The 15002-nt window shown below is 43.9% G+C and overlaps 1 protein-coding gene across 1 annotated transcript in view; it reads left to right on the top strand.

The window, feature by feature from the left end:
- Positions 1-3346, top strand: part of LOC131422199 (cytochrome P450 3A12-like) — a 36394-nt gene extending 33048 nt beyond the window's left edge. The window contains exons 12-13 of the mRNA XM_058569207.1: positions 957-1119; positions 3251-3346. Coding sequence (XP_058425190.1) covers positions 957-1119; positions 3251-3346 — 259 coding nt within the window. The remainder of the gene's footprint in view (positions 1-956; positions 1120-3250) is intronic.
- The last annotated feature ends 11656 nt before the right edge of the window (positions 3347-15002 follow it).

Genomic DNA, 15002 nt, shown 5'->3' with positions numbered 1-15002 from the left:
CACTGCTGCTCCTGGGTTGCCTGCTGGTGCTGGTTGCATCAGTGCCACCAGTGCTGCGTTCACAGGTGTTGCTGTTGTTGCCAGGGGTCCGGGGTCCAGGGGACTTGTATGCTCTCCTGCAGCTGGTGGAGCTGGTATTGGGGTTGCCACCAGTGGGGGATGTTTCACTGGCTCTGCTGTGGTTCCTGATGCTTCTGGTCACAGGTCCACCCTGACACCACAGGGGGAGAGCAGAGGCTCAGCTAGGAGATGTTGTTTTTGCTGCTAGTTCACGCAGCCTCAGGTCTCAGGCACTGGCTGGTGTGTTTTGAAAACTCAGGTCAAGGTATCCCACTCCAGCCAGGTCAATCAGTGTCTTGTATACTATCCCTACTGTTGGAAAGACATGGCCACTGCCATGGGGCGGGGCATGCATGCTGAATCCCCTGTGAGACTTGAAGGGATGCTTATTAGTTTTGCTCCTGTCACGTCTGCTTACAGTTGTGCAAGGTGCAATGTGCACTTCCTCTGCTCCCACTGTGCCTCCTGTTTCTGCTCTGCATGCAGTTGCATGAGCTGTGGTGCCTGCTGTTTCTGCACTGTTTGCAGTCATGTGAGCCATGGCAACTGCTGTTTCTTCTCCACTCACAGTGACTATTTGCAGGCACTTGCACTGGCGTGAGTCTCCACACCCTGGATTGCTGTTACTGAGGGAGGGCCAGGTGGCTGCTACGCTAGTTCCACTGCCTCCAGGTGTTCCATTCCCCCTCCTTCCGATGTGTAGGTGTATGGATCTCTTATGCACCCTTTTGTGCTGTGTTGACAATCCTCTGTTCATCAATGGATGTCTGATTGGTTGTAACTTTGAAGGGAGAGACAAAGGGAACAACTCACTCTACTATGATGCTGGCGTCACCCTCCTAGCTCTTGTGGTTTTTGTTTCACTAACTTGTTTTCATCTACTATTGTGGAACCAGGTTCAGTAAGAAGAACAAGGACAGCATAAATCCTTATTTATACCTGCCTTTTGGAACTGGACCTCGCAACTGCATTGGCATGAGGTTTGCTATCCTAAACATGAAACTTGCTGTCGTCAGAATACTGCAGAACTTCTCCTTCCAACCTTGTAAAGAAACACAGGTCAGACAGTTAATGTTCTACATAAATAATGTCTTATTTGGAGTTTTTTTTTTAACTGGGGGTGTCTATCTCTCAGTATTTGAAAGAATGTGTTCTCTTCAAAGAATCATTTAATATTGGCCAGTGAGCTTAGGGCCCTTTGGCTCTGGACTGCTAAGTCTGTGGTGTTACAAAGATCCAACTATAAAGGTGATCTAGAGTCAACTCAATTAGCATGGCATGCATATGAGCAGTTCTTTGAACTTGAGACAAGTTTTAAATTTGATTTGAAGTCCACTGGAAGTAAGGAAGAGTGTTGTGCACAACCATGAAATACAGTGATTACCATGTCATGACTTTTGAAGGATGCTCATTTCCACCAGAATTTACAGAAGCTTTGTGAGAGCAGTTCTTAACCACTGTCTATATAAAGAAATCAATGGGGAGCTCAAAAATCTTGATGAATAGGTCGCCTCAGAAATTCTATAATAATTCGTGGGAGTGGGGCTTAAAAGCACCATTGTGGTATCTCATGTGTGGCCAAAGTTGAGAATCACTGATTTAAAGCTTTAGTGCCAGATGTGAAGGACTCCCACAGTCTAGGGCCATCTGGGCTATTTGACCTCGCCTTCCAGGAGCCCTGCTCCAGTAAAGCTGGGCTCCATTTACATCCTAGTTATAACTTTATGAATGTTCTTCTTAGTGTCCTCCACATTCTGTTCTCATTCTTCAAGTCCAAGTCCGATACCCAAGCCCCTCCATGGAGCCTTCTCCATCTAGTCCAGAGCCCATTCTCTCCTCTGCTCTGTTATCAGTTTCTGCTGGCTGGTATCATTGGTTGGGCCACCTAAGTTAACACTTTATCATTAAACCATCCAGTTTCATGTTCTATGTTTTCTTTGTATCTAAGAATGTCTTTAACTCTAGCTGGTGTCTTGCAGCCATCCAGTGAATGCTTATAGAGTGATTTGAGTTGATTTAGAGATCTTAGATACAAATTTTGAACAATTTTAACTATAAAAACTTAAATGACATTTGTGTATGTGCATGTTGTGTGTGTGTGTGTCTTTCTTCAGGGAAAATACACATATGCTACATTGAATTATAAAATAACAAGGTTTCATATTTATAGAAAGATCTGGAATCTCTCCTCTGATGAACATCAGGAATGGTTGCCATTTATTCTTATCAAACAAGGCCTCATAAGAAGGATTATTTCTAGGATTCTTGCATTTAATATGCAGCTCCTCCCCTTAAGTAGGCTTTCTTCAGGGGAGAGGAGAATAGAGATGGTTTTCATCTTATTTTTTGCTTTAGGGCAATTGTGTGGCAGTCTGTAAGTGTGTACAAACAGGGCACTCAGTCCTGAGAGAAAGCAGGTCTCTGGCACACTTGGAATGGGCAGACATTCCCTGCAAGCTCCCAGTCATGCACAGACTGACACTTCTCACCTTCCATGACAATTTTCTTGCCATTCATTCAACTGAGTCCCAAAAGTGAATCCGCTGTTAGTCTCCCTACACTGAAGGAGTGACTGGGTGAGAATGGAGCTAAAACTATCAGTCAAAACACTGTATGTCAGAAGGTCACCATTTACACTATGCCTGTGATCCAAGAGATGTTAGAAAACAGACATAAGGCTTCATAAAGACCTTTTACCATCATGAAACTGGATTGCTTCCACCGGGAGAGGTGATCGGGCTCTTTAGAAGTCAAGGATGGCTCATACAATTAAAATGTGTAATACCCACTCAGGATTACCTTGCAAGTTCCAACATATACAAAATTAAGTCTATATGGCTTTTCAAAATATTTTGCCATAATCCTTAAGAATTTTTAAAAAATTTTAATAGTTCATTCTTTTTACTTAAAATTTAAATCAAAAGGGAGCACAAGCCAACCTGATTTTGTCCCTGGTTTGGTCAAAAATGGTGCTGCATAGATATTTTGTTGAACGAATGGGTGGATGAAACCTTTACTGTCCAGTCTGACACAATGTACAGACTAAGTATAAAGAATCAAGGATATATGATGTTAAAAGTAGTTTATATGTTTTTCAAGTATTATTGCCCTTAACATATCTCATCTACTTTGCTTCTGTTGTTGGCAGAGCTTATCAGTCAGTTCTCATATGCATGTTTTACTGTTGCAGATCCCCCTGAAACTAAGCAGGCAAGGACTTCTTCAACCAAAAAACCCCATTGTTCTAAAGGTTGAGTCCAGAGATGGGACTGTGAGTGGAGCCTGACTCTCCCTAAGGACTTTCTCAGTGTCTGTGTAGAGTATTATATGTTGTTCAATATAAAGGCCTAGTAAGTGCCAGATATGCAGACTCAGCTTATCTGGTTCTCACAGGACAATCTCTATCCACACCCATTTAGTACCATCTACTCTTCCTGAGCACTGGTCAAGAGTAAAAGTTTCTCAACAATTGTATCAACACACTTTAATGAAAATAAGAATTATTGTGCTGATTGTAGTAGTGACATTTATATCACACGTTCATTTTGAATCTTCTATGAATTATTATACTGAGCAAGTCAATAAACGTCTCTTTACAAAAGTATTATCTGATGTCTTTGTGCACATTAGGGGGAATCTAGAGACCTGAATCAGTGAGAGCCAGTGAGTAAATGTTTTTGGCCATCACAATCACTGGTTGGCTGGGCCTTTTTGAGAACACTCATTTGATACATTAACATAGAGAGTCAACCCACTGTGACTTTGCCTGTTGCTTAGAAAATACATTCATAGTTTAATGCCCTCTTTTTTGGAGCACGTTTATTTATTTATTTTGTGAGGAAGATTAGCCCTGAGCTAACTTCCATTGCCAATCCTCCTCTTTTTGCTGAGCAGGATGGGCCCTGGGCTAACATCCCTGTCCATCTTCCTCTACTTTATATGGGACACCACCACAGCAAGGCTTGAGAAGCAGTATGTAAGTTGGCACCCGGGATCTGAACCTGCGAATCCCAGGCCGCTGAAGCGGAGTGTGTGAACTTAACTGCTACATCACTGGGCTGGCCCCTGGAGCACATATTTTTTGTAACACTCAACTGAGGCGCTTATTATTACGTTATTAGTTTTGATTTAATCTTTTCTTCTCATCTCCCCTGACGTTTCTGAAAGGCAGGAAACATGTTTTCTTATATGTCTTTGTACTCCATCCTCAACTCCCAACTGTCTTAACACAATGAAGTCAAATAAAAAGTGATTGGTTGGTCAATTGATTGGGCAGAAAGGCTGCTATATTTCATCAGTTTCAGTTGGTATCAGAAGCCGCACACGTTCTTCCTTTTCCGTTCTGGCCCTTTCCTCCCCTTCCCTCCTTTTCTCTTCCTGGATAATTTAGTCCTAAAGCCAGTAGGCAGGGCACAGCAATGTGACCAGCCACACATTGTGGGTCAAGGGCAGAGATGGGAGTCGCAGTGGCTCCAAGTCAGAGCAGAGTAGGGTGGGGAGGGTATGTACAGGGAAGGGCAGCATGGCATGGGTGTGGGAGATAAGCAGGGTTAGAAGGGGGTCCACGCAGAGGGGTGACCTGGTGAAAACAGCCAGAGCCTAAATAGGATGTGGAGAAACCATGCAGGGTATGGAGTGCATCTGTGACTGCAAAGTGATGGAGTGGGGATTGGCCGCATAAAGGGGGATTGATCAAATAAGTTAATATATTGCGGATGATGGCAGCCAGGTTTCCCATTTTTGGATAAAGGAGTCACTGATTCAGAAAGGGAGAAGCCTGGAATGAACCCTGCAGAGTCAGAGATCGGATCATAATGTATTAGAGTAAATTCATGCTTTCTATATAGTAGATGGTTTATAGATAGATAGCTGTAGGGGTGTGTGTGTGTGTGTGTGTGTGTGTGTGTGTGTGTGTGTGTGTTTGCGTAGATATAAAAACATATTGTCCCTACTTCTCTCCACTGATAATGCTTGGAAATAGTGACACCCTAATAGCAATGACACACCTCGTGCCCAGATCTTGCCTTATAGATACTATTTTTTGCTAGAGGAACTAGGGGTCCTTAGAGAACTCTGATTTCAGGGCTGGGACCGAGAAAGTACAAGATGAGCCTGAAATGTCTTGTTGTGCTATAATGGAAGAGAATGAAAGTGATGGTTACCTGTCAACAGGACCCAGAAGCCAGCCTGAGGGGCTTCCACTGACCAAAGCAGAGACAATTTGAGCATCATAATAAAGAAGGATGGTAAGAGATTATGAGCTACTGTATAAAGGGAAAACACGAGTACATATAAATATATATAAATGGCTAAATAGCAATTTGATGAAGATGTTTACACAGTTTCAAAGTGCTGATGCTCAAAATACCCATTAAGTGTATTGGCAAAGAGTAGCTTCACAGTGGAGAAACCTGGCAGACACTCCCTTAATCAAATGATGAGAGACAGCATCACCAGGAACAGGGTGAACTGATTGGGTGTCACCTGATGGGACGCAGTGAGAAGAACTCAGTGTGACCTCTGAGATAGTTCTGCCAAGGAAGAAAACATGAAAGAAATCCTGCAATAGTCAGACAAACTCAAACTGAGGAATACTCTACACCTCATCTATGACTGGTTTGTAATCTTCAAGTGTCAAGGTCATGAAAGTCAAACACTGAGGAAGTGTTCCAGACTGAAGGAGACTAAAGAGAGGTGACATCTAAATATGACATGTGGGCTGGGTTCTTCTGCTATAAAGGACATTGTTGGGACAACTGGGGGGATTCAATGGGGTGTGAGAGTTAGATGTGCCATGTAGCAGTGTTAACTTCCTGACTTTGATGGTTGTGTTGAGGAAATGTAGGACAATATCCCTTTCATAGGAAATACACGGGTTATGAAAGATCAGCTCTGCATTTATTCTGAGGTGATTCAGGAAAACAGTTCTTTGAACTGTCTCTTCTGTAAGTTTTTGATTGTTGGTGGGCGAAGAGCCATAAAGGCACCTTTTGCCTCACACAGCTCTCCCACTCTCTCACCTTAGTCTTACTTGTATTATTTTAATATCAGGAGGCAGCACCACACAGTGATTGAGAGATGGGGGGCTCTGAAGCTGGATCTCCTGGGTTTTGAATCCCAGCTCAGTCCAGGGCTCAGTCTGGACCAATCAGTGGCTTTGGGCAAATGCTTAAACTCCCAGGAGAAGTGGCTTTAGTTTGGCCAAGGGTGATTCTCTAGAGAATGGGGCAGCTGTGAGCTAGTAACAGGCAATACTCCCAGCAACTTGGGAGGGGTGTGCAGCCCAGTGAAAGGGATCTGGTACCCTCCTACACTACATACACTTACAAGTGCGACCTTGAACAAATTATTTAATACCTTCATACCGTAGTACTTAGTGTCTCAGAGTCCCCATCTGCAAAGTACAGAAATAACATAGCACCTAACTCAAGTGATGATGGAGTCAGATGTGGTGTGTGAAGTATTTAGGACACAGATCACGAGGCAGGAAGTGAGCACTTAATAAATGTCAGCTATTATTTTCGTAGACATATTATGCTCAATCCTCAGGGAGCCCATATTGATTTTGAAGTTTGGGGTCCAGCAGTATCAACTCCAGCTTCACCTAACAGTTTTGAAAATAACTGCATCCATCTTTCACGGAAGTTTAAGTATGAAATCATTGGTGTCACAGCTGATGCTGTTCAATAACTTCCCTAAAAACAATATAAACATCCCCATTTCAGGTGTGTCTTTGTCATAACAACTATGTGTAGGCAACTTTGCGTGGGGCATGCATTGAATTGACTCAAGGGAAACGTTCCCACTGCATTCCTGTGGGCCCTCTCCTGCCCTCCCCTACTTTTCTTTTCTGGTCCCAGAAATCTGACAAGTATCTCTGTTCATGTCCAGGCTGTGCAGTGTCCAGGGTACATGTAAAGATAGGATGAGACAGGTTTATCCCTTCAGGGCTCAAAGATAGGCAGGGCCATGGAATTGTTGAGTCAAAGTTGGTTTATTCAGGGATTCACTTCCTCTCCTCTGACAGACTAACTGAGACCTTCTACAGAGTAAGTGGATCTGGTAGGCCCTTATTTGGGTGTCTGAACTTGTATCTTCACCTCTTTAGGCCAAGAATTATCCTCTTCATGGAATACGGTTTGAAGATGCAAAATGTCCTTATAAGTGTCAGCGTGTAAGTCTGTATATATCATTCTATCATCTATCTATCTATATATCTGTCTATAACTCTCAATCATGTATATATATTTTCCTATTTACCTATCATTTATCTATATTGATCTATCTTTCTATAACTCATCTATCTACATTTATATGCATCTATATCAATATACCTACTTATCTATCATCTATCTATATTTGTTTGTCTATACCTATCACATATCTATTATCTTCTATCTATTATCTATCTATCTATATATCCATTATCTATCTACCTATTATCTATCTATCTATCATCATCATCATCTTTGTTTCTATATAGAAAGACAGAAATGACTGAGGAGACCCAGCCCTTCCAGCCCCCAGCTGTTTGAGTCTTTCCAACCCAGACATGTGAGGAGAGCCTTTGTGATGACCCAGTCCAGCCTGCCTGTAACCACATGAAAGACCCCAAGCAAGAGCTGCCCAATTGAGTCCAGTCAATGCAAGATTCATATGCAAAGTAAAGGATCATTATTGTCCACTCTTTTTGAGTGGTCTGTTATGCCACAATAGATAATTTGAACATCTTTCCTTCACTTCAGGTAGAGTAAGATGTATAGGACCCAGAAGACAGATGAGAACTGAGGGAAATTTTAGGTAGCAATGAACCTTTAAGTTACTGTGAATCACTGGAAGCAGCAGTGGGGTAGGGTGTCACCTCAGAGGAAGGAGTGCCAAGGTCTAAGCAGGTGACACTAGGAGTCACATGGACCAAAGGGAAAGGGAGGGTACTAACTTTATTGAATACTTATCATGTGTTGAGTCTGCTTGACACCAAGCCTTTGTGTTCCCACCATACCTTTCAGTAGGTGGGACATTGTGGCAGTAGGCTGTCCAAAGCACCCCCACTGATTCTCTCCTCCTGGCATTCACACCCTTGTGTGCTCTCTTCCCACATGCATTGGGCTGACCTGTGATGCACTAGGATATGGCGGATGTGATGAAGTGTGACTTCAGATGCTGAGTCATAAGAGACATAGATGCTTCCACCACGTTTCTTCTTGGATCACTCACTCTGGGGGAAGCCAGCTGCCATGTCGTGAGGACACTCAAGTAGCCATGTGGCAAGGAACTGAGACCTCCTACCATAATTAGTCCTGATGTTTCAGGCCCATGACTGAGCTACGTTTGAAATAGATTATTTATCCCAGTCCAGCTTTCAAATGACGGCAGTCCCTGCCAACAGCATGTCTGCAATCTCATGAGAGACTCTGAGCTGGAACCACTCGGTGAAGTCACTTCTGAATTCCTTACGCACAGGTTCTGAGATAATAAAATTATTGTTCTAAGTCAGTAAGTTTTAGGGTAATTTGTTACAGTGCAAATGATAACTAATACAGAGACAGAGGAGCTGAGACATCACCTTGGGTGGCTGCAACAGAGAACTCTGAAGACTGTCCAGGGGTGGGACTGTCAGCTGAACTTGCTGGGCCAGGGAATGAGTTAGTGTTAGTGGTTCTGTGTGTGTGTGTGTGTGTGTGTGTGTGTGTGTGTGTGTATGTGTGTTTACAGGGGTGTTCACACACATGTGAAGAGGTAGGAGCCCAGCAGTCGTCCTGATGAAAGGGTAAAGATTACTGCTGCCAATAAAGTGTAGTGGTTGAGAAGGCAGTCTCTCCCTGGATTCGTTAACCAGCTCTTGCACTTACAAGCTGGGGGACCTCATTATTTAACCTTGGTGAGCCTCAGTTTCCTCTTCTTTGAAGCAGTGTTGATAACAGAACCTAGTTCCTGGAGTGATTGGGAGGATTAACAAAGTTAATACAATTGAGACTCTGAGAATGATTCCAGGCATGTGGTGAACCAGAAAGAGTGCTGGCCATTGTTATTAAGATTCATACCCCTGAGCTGCAGAAGTGATGGAGGTAGCTCTATTTGTCACAGATCAATTTGCTGGAGAGTCATTTGGCTGAATGACTCAGTCACTGGATTCCTGAGGACACTTTGTGAGGTTTCACTTCTTCCCCCACCCCCAACCTGTGATGCTGCACTCTGAGGTGAAGGAGTGGGTTTTCCTGTAAACATGCTTTACTATTTTTATTCAGGACTTGTGTCCTGCCCTGACATCTGTGCCCACCCCCTGCATTGTCCCTTCCTTGGGCTCACCCTGCTGCCCCCATTCTATGGGCACAGTGGTGCATGGGCGGGCTTTCCCTCAAACCCTCTTTACTGTATTCTCTATTTTTGTGGGCTTATGTCTCTGTTTTGTCAGAGAAATGGCAGTGATTGAATATCTAGATCTTAGTGTCTTACTGTGTAGGTGAATTGACTTATCTTGAATTGAATTCAGGTGAACTGCCAGAAGCAGACACTGGGCTTACAGCCATCCACTGCAGGTGTCAATGGTTCCACAGCCCTAGCCACACTCACCCAATGCTTGACCCTTCCTATCCCAGTGACTTACAAGCAGCTTACATCATTGCATCCATGACCTTTGTGTATGCCACGAGAACGGGTACTAATGATAATTAATTGGTCTATTTACAGAGCGAGGTGAATTCTGCACTCCCCATCTTACTAAAATATGAAAATACTTGTGTAAAGTAGAGACAATTCCTTTACTCATGTATTCATTCAAAATCACCATCTAGCTATAGCACTCTAAGGCCGTAGGAATATAGAAATGAATAAATTGAAGTTCCTACCCAGGAGGATATCATAATTTAATTGGAGAGACAGACACATAATTATTGCACAATCAGTGTGCCCCTAGACACCCTCTGCTCTGGCCCATGAGGGAAGGAGAAGGGATATATATTAATTTGCTAGGGCAGCTATATCAAAGTATGGTATACTGGGAGGTTTGAAGAACAGAAATTTATTCTCTCACAATTCCAGAGGTTGGATCCAAGATCAAGATGTCAGCATGGCTGATTTCTTCTGAGGCCTCTCTGATCTGCTTGCACATGGCCATCTTCTCCCTGGTCCTCACATGGTCTTCCCTCTGTGCATGTCTGTGTTCTAATCTCCTCTTCTTATAAGAACTCCACTCAAATTGGATTAGGACCACTCATATGGTCTCATTTAATTTTAATTACCTCTTTAAGTATCCTATTTCCAACTGCAGTCACATTCTCAGAGGCTAGGGGTTAGGAAGTCCATGTATACAGTTGAAGGGGACACAATTCAGCTTATAATAGGATCTGAGAAGAGATCCCAGGGGCCTGCAGGTGGCTGTCACAGGAGGGCTAAGGGGACACACAGCAGTGCATGTGCACTCTCATCAAGGCTGGTGGAGGGTGGGGCTGGGACCTGAGTGCCAGTGAGAAGGGCCCAGGTCAGCAGGGGTGACTCTCAGGCCTGATAGGATCAGGAATGCAGCAGTAAATACTTGAGGACCCTCTGCAGAACTAGGGTAGGGAGCAGGTGTCAACTGCAAAGTTCAGGGCAGGGAGAGGGTCTGAGCCCACTTTCCCATTCCTGTAAGTTATATCCCGGATCATCCTGATCTCATCCTAAGAAGAGCAGGGGAAGAATGGGGTGGATCAGAGAGACCAAACTCAAAAAAGTTCATTACCCAAGTGAGACCAAGAAGTTGTCTTCTGGTAACAAGAAATTCTCCCTCCCCAATCCCACCCCAGATCTCATGGGGATGATGATCTCAATTATGAAAAGGTAAAAATCTACGTTTCCTTTGAGCATCTGTGTGCAGTTTCAAAAACACTATATCTCTCATTTCTGCAGTTGGTATCGTAACAGTTGATTGATGAACAAAGATGAAATGAGAGAAGCAGAGAGTTAGAAGGAGTCTCAGTGTTTGAGTACAAGGCTTTAATTTTACAGATTTCTCATATAATCCTCCTAATAGCCTTTTGAGGGAACTGAGGCACAGAGAGGTTAGTGACTTGCCCAAGGTGAAGGAGGTGGATAAGCTGGAGCCCTCCAGACACGTGGCCTTAACCATTATGCTGTGCTGTTTCCAAACAACCTCATTAGTCTCACTGCTGGGATGGAGCCTAGGAGGCTCCCAAAGTGCAGGAAGTCCTTGAGGCTAACGTTGGCCCCAATGGTGTCCTCTCAGGACCTTGAACACTGCCAAGCACTTAGTAGGCCTTCAGTAAATTATCTCATGTCTGTTTTTAAACACGTATTGGAAACACCATTGGACTCCACTGGTGCCACTTGTCCTACGGCACTTGGGGATTTCCCAATACCTGATCTCACGAGGTTCATCTGAACCTCAAACACCCCGGGGAGGTCAGCAGGGAGGTCCTTGTCCAGTCTTTGCTTTATACCCACAGACATTTCCTGTGCACCACTCTGGGTGTGTACAAGATGCACACAGTTTGGTGGGAAAACATCAGACCCATGAACAGACTAATTCGATATGGCCGGAGTCAGCCCTGGTGCTTTGGGACACAGTGAAGAAGTACTTGTCCCTGGAGGAGCTTGGGAGGAGGTGACACCTGATCTGGGGCTTTTAAAAATTTATTTAAAAAAATCAAATTTATAGATGTACGTGATTTAAAAAGTCAAACAGTTCTACAAACTTCATAAGAAAACTAGGGACACCTTGCCCTACTTGATCTGCACTCTCATCTTTTCCTCCAGAGTCTATTTTCAACCTGTTCAGTAATTTCTTCTGGTGATTATTGCTGTGTCACTAAATGACATGCTTATACTACTGCTTCTTGATTGTTCTGGAAGATGAGAGTTTAGGTTCTTGATATCCCTCTTGGCTCACAGCCACTTCCTGCCTTCCCAAAACAGGGATGAGAATCGGAATCCTATTCGGTGTCTGTATCAATATGACTTAAGTACCTATTATTCACAGGTGAGCCACACCCACTTTTATGTTTTCAGTTCTGTTCTCAACAACTTTCATTTTTCTTGGAATCAATAGTTCCTTTTTATGACTTGATGTGTTTTCTCTGTGCCTATCATGCATTTTCTGCAAGAAGTGTAACTCTGTTGTGCAAGTTTAAACCCTTGCTAGACTCTCCTTGTTTCAGTCCAGGTTGCTTGCTCACGTGGCTTCTGCAGAGCCACAGTTTTAGTGATTCCACTTGCCCCTCTGCTGCACTGAATTGCCTGTTCCTGGGTCCTGTGGTGTCCCTTTCTTCATTTTCTCCCTCGTTTTGGTAGAGGGCATCTTCTTGTACCTTTCTGAGGAGTGATGCGCAGGAGTAAATTTTTTTCTAGGAATTTGCATGTCTGAATAATTCTCTGTTCTACCCTCATACTCAATTGATAGTTTGGGCATAGAATTCTAGGTGGGATAGAATTTTCTCTCTGCTTTTGAAAGAGAAGACATAGAGTTTTGCTTTTAGTATTGTTCTTGAGAAGTTTAATGCCCTTCTGATTTCTGATCGTTTGAATGTGACCTGTTTCTTTCTCCTGTCAACCTTTCTAGAAGCTTTTGGGATCTTCTTTTTGTCCCTCATGTTCTGAAATTTCATGACCATGTGCCTTGGTGGATCTACTTTCATCCATTATTCTAGGCCAGAGCTGTCCAATCAACCTTTCTTCGAAGATGCAGATGCTCTGTGTCTGTGTTGTCCAGCACGGTGGCCACCACCACATGAGGCTATTGAACACTTGAATCATGGCTGATGCGACTGAGAAATTGAATTTCTTATTTTATCTGATTTTAATAAATTTGTACTCAAATTTAACTAGCCACTTTTGTCTAGGGGCTACCATATTGGACAAGGCAGTGTATTCGCCTTCGGTCCTGGGAAATTTTCTTTAATTATTTCTCTCATTTTTTCTGTCCTCTGTTCTGAAACCCCTATTGGTCAGATGATGGAACTCCTGGAATGATTCTTTAATTCTTTTATTATTTCTCTCCCATTTTCCACCCTTATTTTTCTTTTGGAGTGAATTATTTAACTTCACCTTCCTACCTGTCTTCAGAATGTTACTTCTTCTGTTATATTTTTTATATTTAAGAGTTCCTTTTGCTTTCGCTATGATTTCAGATGAGCACAGCTCTCAGGGTGCTGTGACTGTTTTTGAAGCTCCTTTTCTCCTCCCACATTCCTTCTGTTTGTTCAAGCTCTGCTCTCTGTTTGTTTTGGTCTTCCCTTTGAGTGCCAGCTGGTCCTTGGCTGTCTGCTTGTATTTGAGAGTGTGTGGGATTTGTCAAGGGTGTGTTTTGGGGTAGATACATCTGGCTGGAGACGCTCTAAATATCAGGATCTGTAGAGCCTTTGGGCTGGGCAGCTTCCCAAGGAGGAATTCTCTGGTTTTTTGCCCAGGAGGTAGAAACCTGGACTGCTGGCCAGAAGGCCGAATATGATGGAAATCTCATGGATCTTCCCACTTTCAGTCCAGCATCTCATCCTCTTCTCTGCTAGGGACCCCTGAGTCCATTTCTTTCCAGTTCAAAATGTGCATAAGATAGTCTCCCAGTGTTTTGCAGGGTCAGAGATGTGTCCATAACAAAGTACCATGAATTGGGCAGCTTAAAACAATTATTGTCTCACTGTTCTGGAGGCCAGAAGTCCAAGATGAAAGTGACAGCAGGGTGGGTTCCTACTGGAGGTTCTGAGGGATAATCTGCTCTGGGCCTCTTCCTAGCTTCTGGTGGTTACCAGCAATCCTTGGTGTCCCTTGGCTTATGGCAGTGTCACTTCAATCTCTGCCTCCATCTTCACACAGTTGCCTTACCTCTGTGTGTCTCTGTAACTTCTTACAAAGACACTAGTCATTGAATTAGGGCCCATTCTACTCCAGTATGACTTCATCTTAACAAATTACATCTACATAACTCTATTTCCAAATAGAGTTGCTGGTGGACATGAATTTTGGGGGAAACACTATTAAACCCAGTATAGGAGGGAATCTGGAAGTCTAACTTTTTCTTATACAGAATTTAAACAATATTCTGTTTTCAGCCTCACTTACAACTTCTGATTTCCGACGTTCCCGGTTAGTTCAGCTCCTGAGTCTTCCTGGGCTCCAGCGGCCTGGTTCTGCTTGCTTCTGGTCTCTGCAGTGCTGCAGGCCTCAGCTTCAGCTCTCTCTGCTCTGCCAAGTGAGTGACTGTTCACAGCAGAAATACAATGGTCACAGAGATGGACTCTGGGGGGACAGAGTCTGGGTTTACATCCCAGCTCTGTGGCCGTGTGACCTTGTCCAAGTGACTTAACCTCCCTGTGCCTGTAAAAAGGGGGTGATGATAAGAGAACTTACTGCATGATGTTATTCTGAGGACTAAGGACAGTGCTTAGAAAGGTGTCTGGCATGAAGAGCTTGTGGTGACTCTTGACTACATCTAATTGCTGAGTTCAAATGTTTGGTAGCTGTAGGGCTTGGGCCTTGCTTTTTCAGCAAGAACTCACAAGCCCATTGCAATCTTGTGTCCTTGTGGTTCCCTTATGGGGAGGACACCCAACTCCTGGGGTTTGTAACAATCCAGGGCCTGGCCAGCCTGGATCCTACCTTATCTCACTTAAGGAACATTGTGTCTTAAAGGGACACAGAGCCCCTCCATGTGATCTACTGTTCCTGGGAATGCTGGTTGTACTAGGGACAGCCCCTCTTGGCAAGCATGTAGCCTTTGTGTCCCCTCCCCACTCATGGTTGTGGGTGCACATTTCCATCCAGCCACCCGCCACTGGATATTTTCTGTAAGTAACTCCCAATAAACCTATATGTTTCATTCGCTGTCTCTGAGTCTTTTCTTCGATCTCTCTGCATCCTATGCGGCACTGCTCACCCAACTGGGAGTGTGGCCGGGTAATTGGCGAGCCAGCCATGAGACCAAGGACACCGCCGGGAGTGCTGAGACTACG

The sequence above is a fragment of the Diceros bicornis genome, chromosome 26 (genome assembly GCF_020826845.1).
Source record: "Diceros bicornis minor isolate mBicDic1 chromosome 26, mDicBic1.mat.cur, whole genome shotgun sequence".
NCBI classification, from domain to species: Eukaryota; Metazoa; Chordata; class Mammalia; order Perissodactyla; family Rhinocerotidae; genus Diceros; species Diceros bicornis.
Note: the sequence above shows the minus strand (reverse complement) of the source record. Positions and strands in the feature narration are given on the sequence as shown.